This window comes from Musca domestica, unplaced genomic scaffold, assembly GCF_030504385.1.
Source record: "Musca domestica strain aabys unplaced genomic scaffold, Musca_domestica.polishedcontigs.V.1.1 18, whole genome shotgun sequence".
NCBI classification, from domain to species: domain Eukaryota; kingdom Metazoa; phylum Arthropoda; class Insecta; order Diptera; family Muscidae; genus Musca; species Musca domestica.
Genome location: NW_026712238.1, coordinates 4,265,862 through 4,291,304, shown reverse-complemented (window position 1 = coordinate 4,291,304; position 25,443 = coordinate 4,265,862). Strand labels below are relative to the sequence as shown.

The 25,443-nt window shown below is 35.5% G+C and overlaps 1 protein-coding gene across 1 annotated transcript; it reads left to right on the top strand.

Annotated features, from left to right (window-relative positions):
• The first annotated feature begins 912 nt into the window (after positions 1-912).
• LOC101888383 (PDZ domain-containing protein 8) lies at positions 913-24,900 on the top strand. Its single transcript, XM_011296992.3, has 8 exons — positions 913-2,481; positions 6,679-6,942; positions 13,862-14,054; positions 17,675-19,013; positions 19,081-19,224; positions 19,295-19,972; positions 20,047-20,278; positions 24,508-24,900. The coding sequence occupies exons 1-8, from the start codon at positions 2,317-2,319 to the stop codon at positions 24,742-24,744; spliced, it is 3,252 nt and encodes a 1,083-aa protein (XP_011295294.2). The 5' UTR covers positions 913-2,316; the 3' UTR covers positions 24,745-24,900.
• Positions 24,901-25,443: the final 543 nt, after the last annotated feature.

Below are 25,443 nucleotides of genomic sequence, written 5' to 3'. Positions count from 1 at the left end.
CAAATTATAAATAAATATAAAAATGAATGAGTATATTATAAATAAAATATATATATATTTATAATAAAAGCAACAAATAATTATGTAAAAGCAAAACAAAAAAATAAAAAGTAAATTTATCAAAAAAAAAAAAAAAAAATTATTTTTTTCTTTCCAATTTGTTTTAATATTCATGAAATCTTAAAATATTTTTTTATATTATTTGTTTTGAAATAACTTAAAACGGGATTATTAAAGTTTTTTATAAACGTATTTAGATTTTCAATATTAATATATTTCCTGAATATTAAACCTTAAATTATGTTTAATTTATTTTTACAATTTGTTTTGTGAAAATGAATTGCATCTTTTTAAAGGTTTTTTATATTTAATGTGTTTTTCTTCAAAAAAAAAAAAAAAAAAAAAAAAAAAAAAAAAAAACAGGAAATGTCTGAATTTTATTTCTGAAAATGTTTTGTTTTTAAATATAATTGAGATTACGTTTTTATAACGTTTTTTTATACAAATACATTTCGTGTTTTCGCTCCTTCCTTTCTTCTGTTTCCCTTCCAAATATTTAAAAACAAATATCCATTTAATTGCTCTACGAATCTCTTCCTTACCTTTTATTCTATATAAGTAACCAATTTATGGTCCTCTGTTTTTCAAATAATTTTTTATATAAAAATTTTTTCCAAAAAACAAACAAGCAAAACAAACATTCCCAAAAAAACATTTACAAATTTATTATAAATATTTTTATTTAAAAACAAAAATACTACCTTAGTGATACCAAAATCAACAGATATTTATTAATATAAACAAACAAACAAAATAAATGTTTTTTAAATTAAAAAAAAAAACTTCCTTTAAATTTTATTTTTTTGTGTTTCATTTCAGAACTAGTTTTTAGGTATCTAAGTAGCATGACAACATTACCCTACATTGCACAGCCAAACCAGATATGCATGCAGAACTAAAAACAAATTCCTTGAAACTAAATTTCAACATTTATGGGAACTTTAGTTGAAACAAAAAAAACACCCCTTATATCTTCAATTTAACCACAACAGAACATTGTTATCAAATTGCAACCCCTCTCGAGGCATGTACGTGCATATGTACTTGGATACAAAACCGGAATTGGAAGGGATGGAGAAACAGAGAACATGGTGAGATAAGGTTTGTTTACATTTTCAAAGTTCGATGAAATGGAAAAGAAGAAAATAAAAAAAAAAAAAAAAACAAAACAGGAAGACAACGATAGGCCGCATTTGTTTTCAAAACAAAGAACACCGTGGCAAAGAAACAGAATAACAACAACGACAAAATGTAAACAAACACCAAATGACGCTGACGTTTCAATTCCAATGAAAACAAAAAACAGCTGATTTCAAAGATAACAAACTCCGGCGCAGCTATTGATTTTTGGGGGTTGCTGTCGTTCGACGTTCGAGACAAAATGGCAGTTGGAACAACTTAGAAATGCACCCCCAGAGCGCAAGTACTTCAGAACAAGCAAAGCTCGTGAAGAACTAGGAAGGCTCTTAGTTTTATTAAGCGTTGTCGCCATAAAATTGAACAAGTGCAGATTATGTAGAGGCACAGAAAATCAAATGGGAACACAACCAGCAGGAAATATTAACACGGTTTTAATCTCCTCGGAAAAAAGTGAAAATAAAATGAATTTAAAATAAAAATAAAATGGAAAAAAATATTCTAAATGAAGTGCATATCTACCAGATATGAAAAAAGGTTGAAAAGTTTCGAAAAATTACCATCGTATTGCAATTCTGTGTGTGTGAGCTTTTTTTGTAAATTGTTATTCCTTTTACTTTTCCATAATAAAAAAGGCCCCAATAAATGCTGCTGGATAATAATGTACAACAATTACCCACACCCAAAATTTTTCTTGGGTCATCTAGAAACAGTGTTGTTATTGCCATTGCCTCCTCCTCCTGCTTCCCTCTCATTGCTGCTACTGTTCCAAGTGCTAACTAGTTAAACAGGGCATCCATTGAACCAAACCAACAAAAACATCCACTTAAAAGTACAAATTTCCAATTCTCGTAACCTGTAATACCTTTGGCTAACATTCGCGTCTTAATTGCGTTTGTGGGAAGACGTAGTGGTGGCATTTGACAGTTGGCCAAAATCCCCTTCCCCAGCCCCCTCACTAAACAAAAGTATAGTGCGCGACGCGTATGTATTTGGTGTGTGGGAAGATACAGTGAAATTCTTCCACCACCCGTCCTCCGACCGTTTCGCGTATCAATTAAACGTGAATTAATCAAGCCATCACAAGTTAATCAATTCAAAGCGAATAAAGTCATCAACATGGATATAAATCTCTCAATGCTGATATTGTTAAGTTTTACATTCTTTGTAATCGGTGCCGTGTTTATGCTGCTATTTCAATACTATGTGTATTTGAAATTTTCCCTGTTGCCCGAGGAGACAGCCGAACAGAAGGATATAAATGCCAAATACACACTGCCGAAGGTGAGTGCCTGCCAACCTACCAACCAATCTAACAACAAACCAACCAACCAACCCATTCATCCATCTATCCATTCTTTCTTCCATCAACCACCTCATGCATATTCAATAATTTTTAATAATTCTAGAGGGACTACACCGGGGTGCACCGAGAGGGTTATAAAAAAAGATTTCTTTTTATTTGTTTAACAACGTGCATGTGTTATGGGTTAGTGTTCCTTCGAGGATATTTTGAGGTATTTTCTGTTCTTGTGAGTTTTCTTTTGAGTGTGTTCCGTTTTTTTTTTTTTTTTGTTTTTTGTTCAAAATCAAGAGACCTCCTGGCCAATAGCTTTTGGGCTGTTTCAATTTAAATGTGTTATTTTTAGAACGTGATGTATTTGTCACGGCCAGTTTTATAGAGTATTAAATTGTTGCAAATATTTATTCAATCAAAATAAAAGCTCGACCATAGAAGGAATGCTTAAGAACATTTGTTTTTATTATTGAAATGTCAACATCTAAGGAGTTATGGCAATTTTATAATACCCTATGTTTCCTCTTTTAATAATTTAATGAAAAAACATGCTAAATCCCCCGAAATGTCAATATTTAAGGAATTATGGTCATTTTTAATTTTATATCTTACCTCTTTAAAAAAAAAAAACTAAATAAAAAAAGCTAAAAACCCGAAATGTCAATATATAAGGAGTAATGGTCAATCTAAAATACCCTATTTTAACCCTTTTGAACAACTAAATGAAAACCTTGCTAAAACCCCGAAATGTAAATACTTAAGGAGTAATGGTCATTTTAAAATACCCTATTCTTCCTCATCCAATATCTACATTTAAAAGATATGCCAATAACTCCGAAATGTAAATATTTAAGAAGTTCTTGTCATTTTAAAATACCCTATTTTTCTCTTTGAAAAACTCAATAAAATAACATGCTAGAAACCCCGAAAAGTCAATATTTTTTCCACATTTCTCTTTCAAAATCTATAGTGCAAAAAATATGCTAAAAACCCGAGATGTAAATATTTAAGGAATTATGGTCATTCTTTTCCTCTTTCAATATCTAAATGGAAAACATGGTAATAACATCGAAATGTTAAGACTTAAGGAGTTATGAGCATTTTAAGATTCCCAATTTTTCCTTGATGTACCCTACACCAGAGGAGGTATTTGTGCATTTATTTGTAATATGGAAAAGAAGCGAAATAGACCCATAGTTACCATTAAGGATTTTTATAGAACTACTTTCTGAGTCGATTTATGCATATCAATCCGTTTGTCAATGTATTTTTGTGAACAAAATGCAGGTCGCATTTATTATCCTATTGAGATGAACTTTTCCAATATTATTTGTTTGACCCAAAGACGAACCCTATTGAAATTGGTGAGAATCGATTTACATTTTAATATAACTCCTATATATATCTTCAACCAACTTCGAGTTAAGTGTGTGCCAATATCAGTCCAAATGACCTGAATCCGATTTCAGTCTAGAAGCAAGTACATCAAATTTGGTGAAAATCGGTTTAGACATAGCTATAGCTTCCATATATGTTTCATCCGATTTAATGTTTAGGTCCCTCACATTTGTTACCAGATATCAGATGCAGCCCAGAAATACATCTGCAAACTTGATCATGATCGGTTCAGATTTGGATATAGCTCCCATATATATATTCAACCGATTTCAGGTTAATTGTCCACAAAATGGCTAATATCAGACGAAATGACATGAATTTTGGAAATTTTGGTTCAGGTATTGCTTTAGGTCCCTCGCATTCGTAATACGCACTCTAAAAGAATGACATTTGTTACCAGATATCAGATACAACCTAGAAATACTTCTACCAAATTTGATCATGATCGCTTCATATTTGGATATAGCTTCCATATATATCTTCAACCAATTTCAGGTTAATTGTGCTCCAAATGACCAATATCAGCCAAAATGAGCTGCATTTTCGCACATCCCACCGAATTCAGTAAAAGCAAGTACATCAATTTTGGTGAAAATTATTCTGTTATGGTTATAGATCACATATATATCACATATAGTCCCTCACATTCGTAACATGCACCCCACAACAATGATATTTGGAACCAGATATCTTATAGAGCTCGGAAATATCTTTGCCAAATTTGATTGAAATCTGCTCAGATTTGGATATAGCTCCCATAGATAACCTTAATCCGATTTCAGGTTTATTGTGCAAATAATTACTAATATCTGCCCAAATGGGTTGAATTTCGGGACGTACGTTTATTTTCACTTCCAACAGCAGAAGAGTTTGTTTGTTCTACTACATAGGACATTCCTTGGCACTCTCAATTGTTTTTTTTTTTTTCATAATAAAGAAATAAAACTAGATTACGAAAAAATTGATTTAAAAATAAAACAAATATAATCCATTTCAATTTAAAATATTCCTAAAATCTTCAAATTTCTTTAAGTTTTTAAAATTTTTTTTTAAATCATAGACGACAGGTGCTACGAAAATCCGATCAAAATACCGAAAAAATCATCAAAATACCGAATATCGAGAGGTGTCGTTATATGGGGGCTAAACGAAGACGAGGGCTTGCATAGAAAAATTTCCGTCAGAGATTGAAGTATCCATTAAGAGCTTCCAATACGAAATGTCAAAAATACTGTCACTAAAATCATCAAAATACTGAGTGTCGGTGGGTACTGTTTTATGAGGGGGATGCGATATGGTGGACCTATATAGACAATTCGCTTCCAGGGGTTAAAGTATACTCCGTGTATGGAATTTCAAACAATTCCATTCAAAAATTTGGCTACAATCATCAAAATATCGAATATCGGGAGGTACCGTTGTATGAAGCTATAAGAAGACATGGACCTGCATGAGCAATTTTTAGTCATAGCCGGTAGTACCAGTTCAGAACTTCAAATACGAACTTGAAAACAATAACGATTAAAACTGTAAAAAAATCATCAAAATACCGAATATCGGAAGGTATCGTTTAATGGGGGTCATACAGAGACGTGGATTTGCATTTAAAATTTTCAGTCATAGGTTGAGGTACCCATTACGAACTTCAATACGAAATTTTAAAAAATTTCTGTGTATTCCGTCACTAAAATAGTCAAACTACCGGATATCGGAGGTACCCGATATATGAGTGGTATGCGATATCATGGACCCTTATAGACAATTCTTTCCCTCAGTACTCATAAAGAACTCCTTGTACAGAAGTTTAGATAATTCCATTCAATAATTCCAAAAAATGTGCCTACAATCTTCAATTAATGGGAGATATGTGATATCGTGGACCGATATAGCCAATCTTCGAACTTGCAGGCAAAGGATTGCTCTGTACAAATGTTTAGCTTTCTATCTTAATTGTTTGACTCTATCGTGATTACAAGAATATATATGCTTTGTAAGCTTTAATATTAATATTTAGATGAGTTACAAACGGATTGACGAAGTTACTATACCCTCTATACTATATTTTGTGGAGGGTATAAAAATCAGATCGATAAGAAAACGATTATTGAAACATTTTTGTCATACCTTCCATACATGTGGGACCACTGCGCTGCAGTTCCACTCAAGTTATTGTGTTTTAATTGGGTACAAACCTAACATTTTCTTTAATATCCAAAAATTGAGTTCCAACGAAATCAACATGTGTACCTTCAGCTTTGTTCCTGAAAAATTTATTGAAAATTAAGAAGGAGGAAGTTTCCTTAAAATAAAACGTGAATTTCTTGACGAAGTTTTTGAAAAACATTTCATAAAAAACGTTTTTTTACATAAAACTTTATTTTTAAAAGGAGTTTCATTTAAATATAAATTCATGACGTTCTCTAAAACAATTCCTTAAAAAGTATGATATTTTTAAGGATATTTCTTTAGAAAATTCTTGATATTCTTTTCTAAAAGTTATATTTCTCAAAAATCCATGAAGAAATTTCTTAAAAAATTACAATATTTTTAGATGAAATTTCCTGATACCTCAAAGCATTCCTTTAATAAATGTCCATATAATTCCAATAAAATGACGATATCTAGCGAAAAATTATATTCAAGATGTATAAGAAATCTCTCGATGAGGTTTCTTGTCCAGTGGAACACTAAAATATAATACCATAAAAATAATTTACTATCCTCACACCCTTTACTATTTTCATTCATATTATATTTACCTCTTCATTCTCTCGTTATTTTTGCAGGCACTACATCAGACAGCACGTACCATCAATCAAACACCATCTGCGGCAGCAACGGCAAATGCCTCCTCTGGCGGTGGTAGTGGCGGTGGCACAAAGGATGCCGATGCATCGTCGTTGATGTCATTGAATTTTGTTATGCAGTTCCTATTTCACGAATTGAAAAATTCAAATCGCGTGCGAAAGTGGTTTTATCGAAAACTTTCGCTGGAGTTGGACGAGCTGATAGCAAAAACAACAACAGGAAAATTATTCGACAAATTAACGGTACGTACGTGTCCTTTGTTGGCACTTTCAATGCTGAGTAAAATTATTACAGCAGCATGGCATGGCATGTAGCAGGTATTCATATATGAATGTGTATTCGTAATAAATATGACCTATGGGAAATTACTGGGTGGAGAAGGTTACTGCATACAAAAGTGTTTAGATGTACTGGCATTGTTGTCATCACTGTTGTGTGAGACTTCCATTTAACACAAGGTGAAAAATATGAATTTTTTAGATTCGATAATTTTGGAAGTGCTAGAGTCCGGAATTTCTGATACTTTGACAGTGCAGGTGTGAAGGATATATGAAGGAATCCGATCAACAAAAATTATGATAGCACTAAGTGATACAAGTGAGCCAAAATATTTACGAAAATGATAGAGTTGAATAGAATTCTAAAATGTTGATTATTGTTGGTGCGTAGATGGAGATAATTTGCTAAATGCTAATACATGCCGCATCTTAGGATTTACCTCAAATGTAAATATTCTGTCTCATATTTAGGGCAAAGGTAATGATAGAATTTCGATATTAGATACCCAAAAGGGCCCTGTGATGCTTAATATATTCGACCAAAATAAGCCTCACATTGTTATCTGTAATATTGACGAAGACATTATACAGGGTGTGCTAAAAAAATGCAACAAAACCAAATGCCAAAATTTAAAATTGTTCTTTATATCCTACACCACATAGTGGTAAGGCTATTATGTCTTTGTGCATTTGTTTGTAATATGGAGAAGGAAGCAAGATAGACCCATAGTTACTTTTGAGGATTTCCAAAGAATCACTTTCTGAGTTGATTTATGCATGTCCGTCCGTCTGTCCGTCGGTTCGTCTGTCCATGTATTCTTGTGAACAAAATGCAGGTCGCATTTATTATCCGATTGAGGTGAAATTTTTCACAAATCATTTGTTTGGCCCAAGGACGAACCCTATGGAAATTGGAGATAATCTGTAAAAATTTAGATATAGCTCCCATATATATCTTCGTCCGATTTGCCTTTTATTGTGCACCAAACGTGTAATATCAGCCCGAATAGTATAGAATTTTGCACATACAACCAAATTAGGCCTGAAAAAAAGTATGTTAAACAACAATATTTGGAAAATATATCAAATACAGCTCAGAAATACATTTGCTAAATTTTATCGAGATCGGTTCAGATTTGGATATATCTCCCATATATAACTTCGTTCCAAACGTCTAATATTTGCCCAAATTTGGATTGGATTTAGATGAAATTTGGCACTTACGACCGAAAAACAAAAAAATCTATTGAAAATTCTGTTAAAATTTTAACAATACCGAACATAGTCATATGCATACGACGACATGGAACTGCATATACCACTTTTGTCATAAGCCATTACAATATTGGAATGCGAAACTTGAAAAAATCGATTAATAATGTAGCTAAAATCCTCAAAATACCGAATATAGGGAGGTGCCATTATATGGGGGTTATAGGAAAACGTGGACCAGCACAGACAATTTTCTATCATGGGCTGTAGTATACATTACGAACTTCAAATACCAAATTACAAACAATTCGGGAAAGAATGTCGTTAAAATCATCAAAATACAGAATATTGGGAGGTGCCTTTATAAAGGGGGCTATACAACGACGTGGACCTGCACAGACAATTTTCTTTCTCAGGCTGTGGTATCCATTACGAACTTCAAATATTAAATTTGAAACAATTCCGGTAAATATTGTGGCAAAAATCATCAAAATACCGAATATCGGGAGGTGTCGTTATATGGGGCCTATGCGAAGGCGTGAACATGCACTGGCAATTTTTTGTCATTTCCGGTGAATAATGTCGCTTAAATCAACAAAATACCGAATATCGGGAGGTGCCGTTATATGGGGGCTATACGAAGACGGACAATTTTCTGTCATAGGCTGTAGATGTGCATGGACAATTTTCTGTCATAGGCTGTAGCATTTATAACGAACTTCAAAAACCAAATTTGCAACATTTCCGGTGAATAATGTCGTTTTAATCACCAAAATACCGAAAATAGGGAAGTATTATTGTATGGGGGCTATACCAAAACGTGGAGCTATATCTCCCATTTCCAATACCAAAAGTCCTGCAGACATAATATACATTTGAGTAAATTTTTATTAACCTACTTCATTTCATTCGGAAACTAGAGGGAATTCCACAGACGGACGGACAAATCGACTTAGAATTTTATGGTGATCAAGAATGTATGGAAGGACAAACTTAATATATACTCTGGTGAAGGGTATAAAAACTTGTCTTTAATTCGATGACATTAAAGTTTACACAATGATACGATTTCTTTATTCATTACCATAAATAAAACTTCCATCCATTCATTCATTCACTCGTTTGTCTTCCATTCAAAAGGACGAACAATATTTTCGGCATTTTCAATAGTTTACCTTATCAATGAGTCACAATCCTTTAAAGGCCATTGACAAAGAACTTCAAACTATTATGACAAAACGCAAGCAACCGTATGCCACAAAAGCTAACAGGACACAAATCTGTGCGGTTATTGATGGTCGTCTTTTGTGAAGGGAAAGTGAAAACGCTACACGTTACAAAACTTTCCACATAAGCTGATTTATGGTTTGATATTCAACTTTTTAATTTCCCTCAGCATCAGAGGACAAACAAAAGTGAAATGTTTTCATTGTAGAGTAGACCAGCAGCAGCAGCAGGAGCAGTAGCAGCAGCAGTGCTGGCAAGCATCTAAAAATAGTTGAATACAAATTGTGTTTATTCAGCTGGAAGCCTTTTGAAATTCAACTAATTTTGCACTCAACTCATCTACATTCAGGATGATGTGGGTTAATAGAAACAATGCCATTGTCGTCATTGTCATCGTTGTTCTAAGAGAATGGACGAAGGACGTAGAGCTTGTTATAAACACACACACTCACACACACGCACGCACGTTCACTCACACAAACCTACTGAAGAATCCTTAAACATGTTGTGTTTACTGTTCTTTTTTCTGCTCGTTTTCCTTTTCCTTACACCACAACCGCTCATCCTCTTCTGCTTCCCTCTTATAACTTCATGAGTTTACAGATACGAATTTCGATCAAAGATATTGTGTGCACCATTATGTCTTCTTTGTGTGTGTGTGTGTGTGTGTGTGTGTGTGTATGTCATTCCATTCCAGTTTTCTTCCCTCGTTTTGCACTTTTGCTGATGAAAAATGAAAGCTGAAGGCAATCGTAACTGTAACGTGGTGAGTCAGGCAGGAGCTGGTGCAATACTTGCACGTCAAGCTTGTTTATAGTTAACTTGTTGTGTTCCTCCTCATACCGGTCTTCCTTCGTTTCTCGTTGCTGTCATTCGCACTATTCATATTCTGACAAATATCCTTAGGTTGTGCAGGATATAATATGGAATGTTATTATAAAATAAATATAAACAAATGCTGTAATGAAAATTGTTCACTCGCTCTCGCTCTTTCCCTAAACACACGAAAACAGAACTTTGTGGTAAATGCACTTGAAAGTAAAATTAAAAAATAGCTTCCAGCTTAAAAATGCGCAAAAGTGATTCATTTTGTGTGTGGGGGCAAAGTCAGAAATGTTTGTAGTCAAAATTTTTAAAAGGCAAATTTAATTTAGCATTTTGTATAAAGATGTGGGAAGATAACTAAAATCGGACGGAGATAGCAGTTAGTATAGTGCACCGATTTCGAAATTTTAAATAGTTGGACTCAGATTGTAAATGGGAGTAATTTAAAGTAACACTGAGCCACAAAATTCAATTTTTTCAATAATTACGAAGAAAATTCAACAGATTTTGAAAGCAGAGTTGAATAAAAAAATTCTATTGAATCCAGCCGGGTCGAGCTTTTTATACCCTCCACCATTTGGAATTTAACTCATGTAAAAATATGTCTGTAAATGCTGAAATTACAGTATTCTGGGATATGCGTCAAGTCTGTTATTACGAACAATTCTGTGGAAAGTTGACTAAAATCATCAATCGATCGGATAGATATAGAATTTGTTCTATATAAGTAGACGAACCCATTGCGGAATCCTAATGCAGAAACTTTTGTAATTCCGTTAGAAATTGTTGCTACAATCCACAAAACACCAAATAACGGGAAGTATTTTTATATTTGGGGACATAAGAAAAAGTGGGCCCATATAGGCAATGTTCCGCCTCAGAAGGTCGAACATATTATAAATTCTAAGTTACGAATTTTAAACTTTTCCGTTAGAAAGCGTGTGTGAAAAGTATCAAATACCAGTGGCACCTCAATGTGGGAGGCAAATCTAGACAATATTGTGTCACATGTGGTAGAACCCATTACAAGCTCTAAATACCTAATTTTTAACTATTTCGTTAAAGAGGAGGTAGATCCTATTACGAAATCTAAATATCGAATTTTAAACTATTCTGACGAAGTACCGAATGTGGGGAGGGGGTTCAAGTATATTAAGGCTATACGTTGACCAATGTAGTTCATCTTCGAACTTTACCAGACTATAGGCAAATGACAACTCTATGCAAAATTTTAGCGTTTGGACTCTAGAATGATTACAAGAGACGGGCGGACATGTATACCCTCCATACTATCTATGTGAAGGGTATAAAAACGTAGAGGGTGAAGGTTTCCCCATCTTCCACATTTTTGGATAGGTTCGGATTAAGCAATGAAAATGCAAGGAAAATACGAATAATATTTTTGCGCAATATATTAACCCTCATGCTAGACAATAAATTGGTCTTTTTGGTCCTTTTTAAAAATATGACTGAAAACCTCTTTTAAACAGGTTCGTAACAAGTCAATAGGTCCTAGAAGACGTCAATCGTCTAAATCTTACAATTATAGGGTGAGATAAAAAGAACTACATCAAAGTCAAACGCCATAATTTTATTTTTTTTTTTTTGTCTAAAAATTGGTACTTGTCTAAAAATTGGTACTTGTTGGTCATAATGGGATCTGGCTGTGGTGTATTCGTCCATACACATTATTTTTGCCACATTTCTTTGCGGATAAGTGTATTTTTTTTTTTTTTTTTTTTTTTTTTTTTTTTTTTTTTTGGTATTTTTGTGTCCTAATGGGTTCTAGCTCCGTTTCCGAAATATTGTATGTATAGGTTCACGTTTTTTATTGCCCCATATATTTTTATGATTTTGCGACATTTTCTCACGAATATGTCTAAAAATTGGTATTTGTGGGACACAATGGGTTCTAATGTTTGGCCCGGCCGAACTTAATGTTTCATCCAATTCTACTTGATCTGTAGAACTCAAGGACAGGATTTTTATGTGCAGTTGAGTATAAATACAAAATAAATCAACCCCCTCCATCTGGTACCTCCCCCACAACGGCTCACAATTTTGAATAATTATATCTTTTATAAAATTCGAAAAAAAAATCTGATTCTTTCAATGTTTTTACAAACAAAAAATATGGTGTGAAAGTGATAGATGTCGGCTTACCCGAAACAAGTCAGCCAGAAAAGAATTCAAACTTGGAATATCTAAAGATCTATCTAAAATCGTCAAAATACCGAATATCGGGAGGTACCGTTATATGTGGGCTATACGAAGACGTGGACCTGCACAGAAAATTTTTCGTCTTAAGTTGTAGTATCCATTAAGAACTTCAAAGTCCAAATTTGAAACAATTTCGGTGGGAGGTACAGTTATATGAGGGCTATACGAAGACGTGGACCTGAAGAAATTCCGGCGAATAAGGTTGCCAAAATCATCAAAATATCGAATATCGGGAGGTGTCGTTATATGGGGGCTATACGAAAGCATTTACTGCACGAATGTCATAGGCTGCAGTATCCATCACGAACTTCAAATACCAAATTTGAAAAAAATCCGCTGAATAATGTCTCTTTGGTCACCAAAATACTGAAAATAGGGGGTACCATTATGTGGGAACTATACCAGAACATTAACCTATCGAGCCCATTTTCAATACCAAAAGTCCTGCAGACATAATATACATTTGAGTAAAATTTTATCAACTTAGTTAATTTCGTTCAAAAGTTACAGTAATTTCCACAGACGGATAGACAAACGGACATCGATAAATCGACATAGAATTTTATGCTGATCAAGAATATATTTACTTTGGGGGTCTAAAATGTATATTTCGAGGTGTTACAGAGGGAATGACAAACTTAATATACCCTCCATACTATGATGGAGGGTATAAAAATAGGTAAAATTTACCACCACTTCATTGAGTACGACCCAAATTTTCATCTCGACAATTAAAGGACTTATTGAGAGACGAGATCTATTTGAGGCCGACCAAATAAAAAACCTGCGTGGCTACAATATATTCGAATTTATGTAAAGAATACCTATTTTTTGATATAAATAAATGCATCTCTCCAAATAAAAATCGTCCTTAAACACTTAAACGTTATACCCTATTAACGGAATAAGCATTCCTCCAATTATAAGTCCGCTGTAAAACTTTATTTGTCTCATTATCCTTTGAGCTTTGAGTACACAAACAATTAACGGCGCTCTCTATTCTTTATGTGTTATTAGACGACAAGCTATTGTCGCTATGGCATTGTGGGGACCATAATGTGTGCTAAACTTGTCGCAAACGTTTTGTGTTGTTGTCATTGTCAGCTAACAACAACAGCAACACTAACATATACATGCAAACATCGTCTGCCATTTAAGTGTAAAGGTGTTAAATTGTGACAGAAATTGGTTCTGTGATGTTTTCCCATTAGGTTTTGTGTTTAAGACAGGCAGGCTGACAGACAGCCAGCCAGCTGCCACTGTTGCTCTTCTCTCGCAGAGGAATGAATGATAAACTAAATATGTGGGGGAGGGGATGCCAGTGTGCAGGAGGCTCTTCGATACTAATTATATTCATTGTTGTTCACTTGTGTTTGTTGTTCACATATTTTTCTTGCAGATTAAACAACTTGAACTGGGCGATCAATTTCCGGAGATAAAAACCCTAAGAGTTCACAATATTGAGCTAGATGAGAGCGGTGAACGTATTGAGAATTTGGATTTATTAATGGAAATTCATTACATGGGCAATTTCCGGACATCTATTGATGCTGATATGGTGCTGGGCAAAAAGGGGTCACTAACATTGAAGGGTAAGTAAGTGGGGAAGAGTTGTTGGAGTTCATGTGTATTATTTGTTTTTCTTTCTTACTTTAAATGCGATATCAAAGAGAATGAATGGCATGCTGACCTACATAACTTTTGCAGATTAGGATGATTAATGATGATGTTAGGAAGGGAAGTCTTACCTCCTTGAGTTTGTTTTTATAAAATCTCTTTTGCGTTTTGTAATATTATACAAAATGAATGTTATTTATTTGTTATTGTTATTTAGAAATGTAATGCGTCAGTCTATAGGGACACACGGCAACCTTTCTTGGTTTTTTGCTTATGATGTCATACACTGGCATGTAATTTGTATAGAACATTCCAGATAATAGATAAAGATTTTCAATATAATAGTTAACATAAATCAAAGATTGAAATTAAATCCGGGGGGAAATGACTTGCTGTTGTATTTATTCTTCACACATATATAACGTGAAGAGATTGCGGGCAGAGAACTTTCCTTAATAAGAAACCAGTAAAGAAGGACTTAAAGTCAGGCAGGGCCGACTTTATGATACCCTACACCACTTTGCTAATTTAGTAGAGCTCCGCATAACAATTAACAGTTTTTTTATGGGAGAAGTCAAACATACACGCTATGATTATAATTATAATTTAAAGTTCAAAAGACTAAATATGCCGAAGCATTTGTATATTTTAAATTCAGACTTGTATTGCCCATTTGGTGCACAATTAATTCGAAATCGGATAAAGATATATATGGGAGCTATATCCAAATCTGAACCGATCTCGATAATATTTGGCAAAGATATTTCTGAGCTGTATTTCATATATTTCCCTGAATATCGTTGTTACGGAGTGCATATTACGGCTGCGGAGGACAAAAATAACAAATCGGATGAACAATATATATGGAAGCTATAGCTATATCTGAACCGATCTTCACCAAATTTGGCATACTAGCTTCTAGACTCAATTCGGTCGTAAGTGCCAAATTCCATCCCATTTGGACAAATATTATACGTTTGGTGCACAATAAAAGGTAAATCGGGCGAAGTTATATATGGGAGCTATATCCAAATCTTAACCGATCTCGATAAAATTTAGCAAATGTTTTTCTGAGCTGTATTTGATATATTTCCCCAAATATTGTTGTTACAGAGTGCATATTACGCCTGCGGAGGACAAAAATAACAAATCGGATGAACAATATATATGGGAGCTATAGCTATATTTTCAGGTCCAATCTGATCGTACGTGCAAAATTCCATACTATTCGGGCTCATATTACACGTTTGGTGCACAATAGAAGGCAAATCGGACGAAGATATATATGGGAGCTATATCTAAATTTTGACTGATTATCTCCAATTTCAATAGGGTTCGTCCTTGGACCAAACTAATGATTTGTGCAAAATTTCATCTGGATAGGGCAATAAATGCGAACTGTACTTTGTTTACAAAAATACATGGACAGGTGGACGGACGAACGAACGGACATGCATAAATCGTCTCAGAATGTAATTCTATGCAGATCATCAAAAGGAACTATGGGTCTATCTCGTTTCCTTTTGCCTGTTACAAACAAATGCACAAAGACATAATACCCTGACCACATTGTGGTGTAGGGTTTAAGAATTAGATCAAGAACAAGTTTCGTCACAAAGCTATGCCGCATGACTTTAGTTATTTTGAGTAATTTGCAAAACAGGCATCATGTATATCTTGTTCGAACACTAGGGAATACTTGGTGTACTAAAAGGTACCAACTATGGTACTATTGGTATAAGAAGAGCTAGATTCCGAAATGTTTATACCCTACACCCCACTGTGTTCAGGGTATTATGTCTTTGTGAATTTGTTTGTAGCATGGAGAAGGATTCTGATACAATCTTCTGGGGATAGAATCACTTTCTGATTATTTTTGCATGTATTTTTATGAACAAAATGCAGGTCGCATTAATTGTCCGATCGAGATGACATGTTCCATGCATAATTTATTTGACCGAAGGACGAATCATATCTAAAGCGTTGATAATCGGTATAAATATAGCCCTCATATATATCTTCGGCCCAAATTCGTTCCAAACAATATTCGTTCAACAAAGTCAAACACCATAATTTTTATAAATTTTTATACCCTACACCATACTATGGAGGGTATATTAACTTTGTCATTGCGTTTGTTTGTATCTCCTCGAAATACTCATGTAAAACCCAACAAAGTATATATATATTCTTTATCAGCGTAAAATTCTATGTCGATATAGCGGTGTCCGTCTGTCTGCCTGTCTCTCTGTTGTAATCACGCTATCTTTCGAGCCAGTCGAGATAGAAGGCTAAAATTTTGCAGATTTTTTTTTTGCAGGTCAGGTCACCTTTGGCACGAATTATGGCCTTCAAACGGCCAATGAAACCGTCACACGCTGCCCGAATGTTGCTCTGCGGTATTTTGACCCGTTCCCGACGAAGCGCTTGCTTGAGGTGATCGACACTTTGGTATTTTCTAAGTGCCTACCTTGCTTTCCAAAACACTCCAGACACAATAGTCCAACGTGCTGGAAATATAGCGAGGAACCCCATTTTGTAACCATTCTTGGGTGGCGCGTGCTGAGTGCGATGGTGCTGAGTCCTCTTGGAATGTCCAAGGTCTGCGGCCAAAATGTATGCGTGCCCAAGGCTTTAATACACCCTCCAGAATATTTTCGAGATAATATTAGGCATTTATTCTGATGCCACGGTCGATTACTACGAGCTGAGAGGGACCATAGGCTGTTATGACGGCCCACACCATCACCATAGCCGGCGCTTGAGTTCTGGTGACCAACCGAAGGTGCACATTTTCAGCTTAGCTCTTTGGCAGGCAAACACGATCAACTGCTGGACAACGAATGTTTTCTCATCGGAGAAAACCAAATTCGGCAGTTCGCCTCTTTCGGCCAAGCGAAGCAACTCTTAAGCTCTTTTGAGTCTATTTTCTTTCTGTTTCTGGAATTCCAATGGCTTTACCCGAGCTGATTTTTCAATATTTGCCGAATGGAATATTGTGATATGTTCAGCTCACCAGCCATTTTTCAGCCACTATGACGCGGGGTTCGATCAAGTCGCTTCTTTATTTTTCGAACCATTTCTGCTGATGTTGCTGTTTTCTTCCGTCCACTTCCTTGACGTCGGGCTACGCTACCGGTATCACGGTAACGAGCGATAGGACGAGACACAAAAGATTTATTCACATTTAAATGCTGGAGTGCTCTAACGATAGCCATTTGTGGTTTTCCAGCCAAATATAAAGATCACGCTTGAATTCCATCACGAATAACTTTTTTTCTGGAAAATTCTCACCAAAATGCCTTTGTAGGTTTGTAAACAATATAATAAGCTGTCACTGGAATAGTTTAACAGCTGAGTTGCTTAGAAATGACAGCAGTCTGAAGTTGATTCCAGTTTTTTCAACTCAGCCTGTATTTCAAAAACCACCTTCAAATCTCTACCCTATACACGAACAAAGGCTTTCAAGAGCAAAAAGTCATAATCAATGACCATAAATCGGGCATTCTCTAAGAAAACAAATCGAGAATCTCCAGGACAAAATTCAGAAATTTTTTATAAAACATTTTTTGTAACAATAATTTTTTTCTTCCAGTTAAACAACTTTCCGGTCTGGCCCGATTACAATTCACCCGTAACCCATACACACACTGGTCGCTGAGTTTTCTTGGAGATCCCGAGCTAGATTTGGCAATCGAATCACGTTACCAGGGCCGGCAAATGCAATCGAACATTACCAGTCTTATATCGAATCAAATACGCAAAGCCGTGCGACGCAAGCACACCTTGCCGAATTACAAACTGCGCTACAAGCCATTCTTCCACAAGACACCCGAGGAGGATGTGGGCGAGGGCGATATACAACCCAACGGTATGCTGGAGGTTAAAATTTCCGAAATATCACGTCTTATGTGTCCCACGCACCTGACCGACATCTATTGTACGATTACGATGGCCTCGTTGGCCTTCGTGGAAGCCTGGCAACAAGATGATCGCCATGTGAAGGTCTCATTAGACGTGGAAATTCATAAGGCCAAGAATCAGCAAATTGGCATTATATTCAAGCAGTCAGCTGTCGATTGTGTGGAAATTGAGGCTGTATTACCAAATACTCCGGCGTGTAAGTCGAACCTTAAGGTGGGCGATATTCTGCTGGCCATTGAGGGAAAGCGTGTCAGTTCGATACAACAGGTGGCGAAAATTATCAAAAGTTTACAGGCCAATGTGTTTTGTTTGCGTATCGATCGAGTGATACCGGGCATTATACGTAACGATGCCATTTTGGAGGATTTGGATATTTATGAGGATTTGGGAGATGCCCGTTCGGGCTATGGTACAACGCCACAAAAGACACCCGAACCGTTGGCCGCCGCACCAGTCAGTGCCATACGTCCAACCCCGATGGCGGAAAAGAACACCAGCAGTGAATCGAGTCTAAGTAATACACCCACAAATTCCCCCAAAAAGACAAAGCTGATAGCCAAAGCCCTCAAGAAGACCATTAGTCGTGACCACGGCGATGGCTCGTCGAAAGATGACGACGGCAAACTGAAACCATCAAAGTTGGCTGCCAAGCAGCAACTGAATTTACCCAAAGTTCCTTCACGAACCAATTGTGAAAGTCTCCTGGCCAACTTGTTACCCACCAGTATGACCGCAGCCTCCGGAGTCCATGATGTGGAGCACTACTATCAACATTCGACGGTGGACTGTAAGCTGTCACGGCTCATTCACATGGAGGATATTTGTAATTTCAAATTGGATCCGCATTGTCGTTATTTGAATATTTCCGTGTATGGCAAGTGTGTGGGAGAGAATCAGCTGCTGGGTTTCACCAACATTCCGATTTATCAAATTCTAGCGGAGTGTTGTGAGACTAGTTTAAGCCAGAGCTTTAAGACCTATGAATTAAATCCACCCATGCCGGAAGATTTGTGAGTTCATGCCATTGAAGTATCCTCAATATTTTAAAAATTTCATGGAGTTCTTTTTTTAATTTAGAAAAAATCATTGCCTATCCTCTCAGTCGGGTTTTAATCCAAATCTATGTTTTGGCGACATTTTGCTGGCCTTTACCTGGGATGGTAATCCAAATTTATCGACAACGGAAACTCCATCTAAACAGCAGACGAAGACAAAATCAAAGTAAGTTGTCGGTCATGAAATTCATTTGAATCCAATAATGAAAGTGTTCTCTCCCCCCTCACTCCCCTAGATCCATTAGCTCCGTGGACAAAACCGATGATAGCGGCTACTCTGACAATATTTCCATTAAATCCACAGATACCATATCCTCTCAGCCACGTGCCCACAACTTTGTTCGCACCCATTTCCAAAGGGCCACCCAATGTGATTTTTGTGGCAAGAAAATCTGGCTCAAGGATGCTATGCAGTGTCGTGAATGTTTCATGTGTTGCCACAAGAAATGTATCAACAAATGTCAGAATGCCACAGTTTGTGGCCCGGTGGATTGTTCAACAGCCCTGCAGACACAAACACAGACGCCTCTGGTACAAACACCAGAATTTATGGTAACTGAAGCAGATATTGATGTGGCAGTAGAACCAGATTGTGACAATATTTCCAATGCTGGTGCTGAAAATGGGACAAAGGCGAATGCCACATCCGGCAGCAGTGGCACCACAAATGCCACAACTCCAAACAACTTGGAGGTACATCGTTCAAGTTTGACCGGATTATTGGCACAGGGAATTAAGCGGGTGAATTCCGCCAATAATCTTGCCATACCTGGCATAGTATCGACAATAGCTGGAGTTTCGAGTAGTTCGACAGCGGCGGCGGCAACATCAGGATCGGCAAGTGGCAGCACCACAGCGACACCAAGTTCCATGGCAAAAAGTTTACCACCAAGTCCCCAGCATACACCATGTCGGTAAGCTTGTCTCACAATTTTTTTTTTTTTTTTTTTTTTGAATAAATAACTTAGTTTTGAAATTTTCGTTTTAGGAAAGCATCGTTAGCACCCTCGGCCCCAAATACATTCGATTTAGTCACCCAGCGTTTGGAAGCATTGCCCGTTGATGTTCCCAGTTTTACACCCGAACAAGTGGTCTCGATTACCGAACATATTATACAATTGTCCATCGACGAGGATGTCATGAGTCTGGCTAAAAATGCCAGCAAACAATTGTACAGTAATTTGAGCGGAAACGAACGGGTCGAGAAAATCAATTTACTGGTAAGAGGCGTTAGAGGCTAACCAAAGACCTCAGATCAAATAAGCTAACAAGTTAGGAAGTATCAATATTTAGATATTCTTCGTAGGCCCCATAGAAATATATATTTATGAGCACCATAAAGTTTTAAGCCAATTTAAAGATGTCCATCTGTCTGTTTGTCTGTTGAAATCTCGATACACTTCCACAATATTTGACGTAGAGCTTTGAAATTGGCATAATATTTTGTATTCTGTCTAGAATGGTTGGTATTGAAAATTAGAAATATCGGAAAGGGTTTATGTATAACCCCCATATAATGGTACCTTCTCATATTATATATTTCATTGCCACAGATTTGTCTAGAAATTGGTTTTTGTAGTTCGTAATGGGTTCTAACTCAATTGACTGAACATTGTATATGTAGACCCAGGTTTTTCTGTAGCAATTATATAATCCGGCCCCTTCAGATATTCGGTATTTTATCGATTTTAGCCAATTTTTCTATTTTTGTGAAATCTGGTATTTGTAGTTAACAATGGTTTCTACAACCAGTGTCAGAACATTGTCCATACTGGTTCACGGTTGTTATACCCACAGATATTCGGTATTTTGATGATCCTGGTCACATTTTTCTATGGACTTTAAAACTCGCAATAGATAACAACCCTTGTATTATAAAATTGTCTACATCGGTTCCCGTTTCGGAATGGCTCACATATAACGACTCGTATTATTGTTTTTTGAAAACATTCACTGCATTCTCAAAGTGATATCACTGATATTTACAGTTTACAGTGGAACACGTTTGACTTCAAATACGTTTATATAAAAATGTTTTCTTTAGCTAATGGTGGAGCCTATTTAAAGCTCGAACTAAATGTTCTTTAATTGTTATTTATTAAGTTCGTTGATAGTATAGGAGGTACTGGGAAAATGGTTCAACATACCCATTCATACCAAAACTTAGTAGACTATTATGGAAGGTGTGTTATGTTCGTCATTCCGTTTGTAGCTTGTCGAAATAAACATTACTCAAATGTATCTTAAGTCCATAGAATTTTAGGTTTTGCGTTTTTTTTTTTCACAATTTTAATTCGAATTCACCATAAATTTTCAATTTGTATTTCAAGTATGTAGAAAACAACCTTGCAGATAACTTGACACATAGTTCCAAGTTTTGGTCCTCAATCACAATTTTCGCCGGAATGTTTTTATACCCTACAACACTATGGGTTGGGTGTATTATAAGTTTGATTGGGCCAAAAATTATGTAACACCTCGAAATATTGGTTTCCCACATAGAAAGTATATATGGATCTTCCTATCTCGCCGAGCTGAGTCGAGCTAGCTATGTATGTCCGTCCGTCTGTCCGTCCATGTTAATTTGTAATCAAGCTACAGGTCGCAATTGTGGCCCTATCCTTCCGAAATTGAAAATGGAGGTGGGTTAGGGTCAGAATAGAACCCTATTGTTTTTGGAGATGATTGCAACATATTTAGGGGTTGAAATGGACCAAAAACAGAAAATTTTCCTGATTTTGCAGTTGCTCTGTAGGCCACAATTTGAACCAAATGACGCGGAAATTTGCATGGAGTTAGAGTTTAGGACTGGACAGAAGCCCACCAATTTGGGCGCCCATCGGACAATATTTAGCGGGTAAAATAGACCCTAACTTTTATGTAAGAAAATAGGACAATTTCCATTAAACCGCGATCATTTTTAACGCCAGCCAAATCACAAATACATTAAAAGGTCACTCCTAACCATTACAGCGATGCAGATAGCCAAGAAATCGGATATATGTAGCAAAATAGGAACAAAATATATGTAAAAGAAAGATATCGTATTTATTTTGCTTCTAAGTCTAAGTCAAGAACCGCTGGGCCGATTTTCACAATTCGCCTCAATTTGGAATGGTCTCTGGCGAGAAAAGTATAAAATCTAAGAAAATCGCGGAAAAATATACCAATAAATGAGTGAATATCTTTTGTTCCATTTTTTTCAATTTTTGTCATATTTTTATCGCATGCGATTACATGGGGTTGCGTTAGGGTCAGAATTAAAGCTTATTGTTCTTAAAATGTACTTTTTCTAATTTGTAGTCGCTCTATAGGCGACAATTGAAAACTAATCAACACGGAATTTCGCATTACAAGAGTGTTAAAGACAATGAAGAAGTCCAGCATCCAAAATGCTATTGGATTATATTTCACTATAAAACGGACCACAACTTTCGTGTGAAATTGTTTTGAGTATAACACGACGGAATACATGAATAGGGTAAGACAGGGTAACATCTGGGCAGGGCTCTTTGACATTATTTCAAAAACGAAACTTGACAAAATTGATTTGGATACAAGAAGACTTTGAACATACTGTAGTGTTGTAGGGTATCACATGGTCGGCCCCGCACGACTATAGCCTTTACTTACTTGTTAAATTTGGTATTTGAAATTTGTAATGCATACTATAACAGAAAATTGCCACTTATTTGTACCACCCTGTATTCGGTGTCTTTATTTATATCACTTTTTTGACAACATTTTACTCGAATGTGTATTATGTGTGCAGGACTTTTGGTATTGAAATGGTACATGTAGGTCCACGTTTTGGTATAGCGCCATATAACGGTACCTTCCGATATTCGGTACATGATTGATGATGATTTTAGCGACATTATTCACCGGAATTGTAACAAATTTCGCATTTAAAGTTCGCAAACGGTACTTCAGTCTATGATATAAAAAATTCGTATGTAGGTTCACGTTTTCGTATATCCCCTTTATAACGGTACATCCCGATATTCGGTATTTTGCTGATTTAACCCTTTCAGTGTTTTTGTCAAATATATTTGACATTTAAAAGTACTCTCTTTCTTTGCCATTTTTTGTTTTTCTTACGAACCGTTAGTTTTGATATTTTTTAATAACAGACACGTTCGCTATTTAAAAATATTGCAGTTATATTCTATTAGTTTCGTTTTCGAATTTCTGAGCACATTTTAGTAAATTAGTACGGAATTTCAGATTTTTATCTCGACAAAAATTTTCATTGACACTGAAAGGGTTAAGCGACATTATTCACAAGAATTGTTTCAAATTTGGTATTTGAATTCCGTAGTGGGTACAACAGCCTATGACGAAAAATTTCGTTAGCAGGTCCACGTCTTGTTTAAGTCTCCATATAAAAGTTTTCATTTAAGTCGTAGTTTCCGGAAGTTTTTTGAAATTTTTTAAAGTTGCTTCCAAATGGTAGAGGGTATTAAAAGTTTGGCCCGGCCGAATTTAGCTGCTGTTTTGCTTGTTAGTAATTCTTGTATCTTCAGCGAATTTAACACCACTTCTACGGTTAATGATTGAACCCAATACAAAAGTTCCACCTCTCACCGACGGCTTGGTAAATCTGTTAAAGCGTTCTTTTAATAGTTTTCGTACTCTTAAAATAAGAAACTCCAAACTTATTTTTCATACACTTTTAGACAAAGGATCATAGTGCAAAACTTCTTATTTCAAAAATTTCGACTCATTTCTCTCTTAATGTCCGATCAATAACTATATTTTCCCTAAAATTAAGAATTTCGTACCCCTCCGTTCCAGCAGTAACTCTAATGAAAAAATTAAGTTCAAGCGTTTCACTTGGACGTCGGTCAAAAGTATGTACAATAACTTTTCTAGTACAAAAAACACTCAGTAATGTTCACTGAGAGTATTTTCACTCTCACGTAAAAATATGGCAAAAAGTAAACAAACAACATCCAGATCCGAAAACAGCTGTTTCAAGAAATTAGTGCAATGCACTTGTTAGTTGTTGGAAAAATGGGAAAAAAATATAGAGAAGATAATTATTTAATGATATAATAAAATACTGAATGTCGATTATTGGAAAAACCTAAAATAATTATATGATTGCTTGAAATTTGTAAATTTTTCTCCATCGGCTACAGAGCGTATGTTTTTCAATAAGCTGATTTTAATATATAATTCTTATTAAATACATTTTTCCATTAAGAACTTTCCAAACCTCAAATGTTAAATTACTCTCTTTATTCGCTCTAATTTTCTCGACATTTGGGTAAATTCAATAATAATAATTTGTACAAAATATTCGGTTACCGCCTTAAACTTGTTTTAGTGGCATGTACTTTTCGTAGTTATTTCCATCACATAATAAAAATTGTACAATATTTAGTACATTTTAGTATTTTTTCTACGATTTTTTATGTTTACTCTTTTCTCTTTATTTTTTCAGTTAACAAAACTTCGCATGGCCTTGGACAGTGAGACGGCAATACATTCGAATTTGGCAGCCAATATAAAAAATACCAACAATGACGCCCCAACTAATGCCTCGACGGCAGAAGGTTCAGTGCAAAACAACAAATCAAATATTTTAGGGAAATCTGAGGAGCGCATTCAGGCTCTTAGCGTTATAATGCTGTATCTGTGTACGGGTCTGCAACATGCCCAAGGTGTAGCAATGCAATAAACCATGGAAGCGAAAAGGAAGATTATACACCTTGCGTTTTAAAAACACTGATACACTGACACACGGACACGAGTATGGTCAGTTAATCGTATTAATCGAAAAACAAACAAACAACTATACACACATAAGGCTGAATTCATTTCAAAAAAACTAAAACCGATCTTAACCAAACAGAAACTAAAAATTTTATGGAATTTTGAAGTAGTCAAATTAAAACAAAAGAAAAAAAGTATTAGAAGAAATAGTTAATTAGGGCATGGAACACTCGAACCCATTTAAGAAATACACTCACTCACACACACGTACATATGAAATAAATAGATAACCCGCTGGATAAATGTTTAATTCAATATCCAATAGATCTATGATATATATATATTCAGTAGTTTATATATAATTACCTATATCTGAATGTATGGATGTATGTATGTATTCATGCATAACCTTAGTGTGCGTAGTTATGAACTTGCGAGGTATAAAAATTTGCTGCAGGCTGCTCTTACACAAACATGGTTTGTGTTTTTTTGGAAATGATTTTAATACCCTCCACCACAGTATGGAGAGCTTATTTAGTTTGTCATTCCGTTTGTAACACCTCGAAATATATATTTTAGACCCCACAAAGTATATATATTCTTGATCAGCATTAAATCCTATGTCAATTTAGCGTTGTCCGTCCGTCTGTCCGTCTATACATCT